This window comes from Hippocampus comes, unplaced genomic scaffold (genome assembly GCF_001891065.2).
Source record: "Hippocampus comes isolate QL1 unplaced genomic scaffold, H_comes_QL1_v1.1 C16798514, whole genome shotgun sequence".
Lineage (NCBI taxonomy): Eukaryota > Metazoa > Chordata > Actinopteri > Syngnathiformes > Syngnathidae > Hippocampus > Hippocampus comes.
Genome location: NW_017839139.1, coordinates 1 through 827, shown reverse-complemented (window position 1 = coordinate 827; position 827 = coordinate 1). Strand labels below are relative to the sequence as shown.

General features: G+C 50.5%; 1 protein-coding gene across 1 annotated transcript; it reads right to left on the bottom strand.

Annotated features, from left to right (window-relative positions):
- Window positions 1–205: 205 nt before the first annotated feature.
- On the bottom strand, window positions 206–822 carry LOC109509180 (ADP-ribosylation factor-like protein 4D; the record flags this gene model as incomplete). The annotated part of the gene is made up of 1 exon (XM_019859068.1): window positions 206–822. A coding segment is annotated over one exon (366 nt), but the record flags the coding sequence as incomplete, so codon positions are not given.
- Window positions 823–827: the final 5 nt, after the last annotated feature.

Genomic DNA, 827 nt, shown 5'->3' with positions numbered 1-827 from the left:
TATCAAATATTCATATTTTGTATTATGTCTCTGTTGTGCAAAGACACCTTAAGATGGAGCCAAAGCCCTGGATAATAGGAAAGTAGTAATTGGTGTCATATCATGACAAAGTGGCATCTTGACTGGTCTTTCTGATCGCTGTGTGTCGGGGAGGAGCCAAATTCAGGTTCCAAAGAGACTTCACCACATTGTCATTTATTTATTTATTTATTTTTTTGAAGGGTAACGTTACAAATGGTGTCTGAAATTAATTGATCTTAAAGTAGTTTGAGATTGCGGTATCGCTATGATTTAAAGTGTGATTTTCAAAGTTGCCGTTTTGTTTTTTTCGACAGTTCGCAGCAGCACCTGCTCCCTATTACTAGAATTCATCTTCGACAAGGCAGGGTGGGACTCTGCATTTTGCCACCACCACCAGACAATGTTGTGTTCTTCCTCATCCGTCCTCCATACTCTTCATCTCCTCCTACCCCTGCTGTGCTTGACCATCTTCTTCCTCCTGAGGATCATGTCGTACAGTTTCTCCAAGCCTTGCTGCACGCCGCGGCCGTCCACGGCGCTGCAACTGTGCACGTGGTGCAGAGTCCCGGCGCTCAGTTCCTGCACGCCCAGCAGCTTTTCCACCTGGCCCACGGGCAGCGCCGTTTCCAGGTCCTGCTTGTTGGCCAGGATCAGCACGGGCACGCCTTGGTTCTCCGAGCTGCGGCTGATCTTGTGGAGCTCCACCTTGGCCTCCTCCATGCGCTCGGTTTCGGCGGCGTCCACCACGAACACCAGGCCGTCCGTGCGCCGCGTGTACGACTTCCACAGCGGCCGCAGCTTCTCCT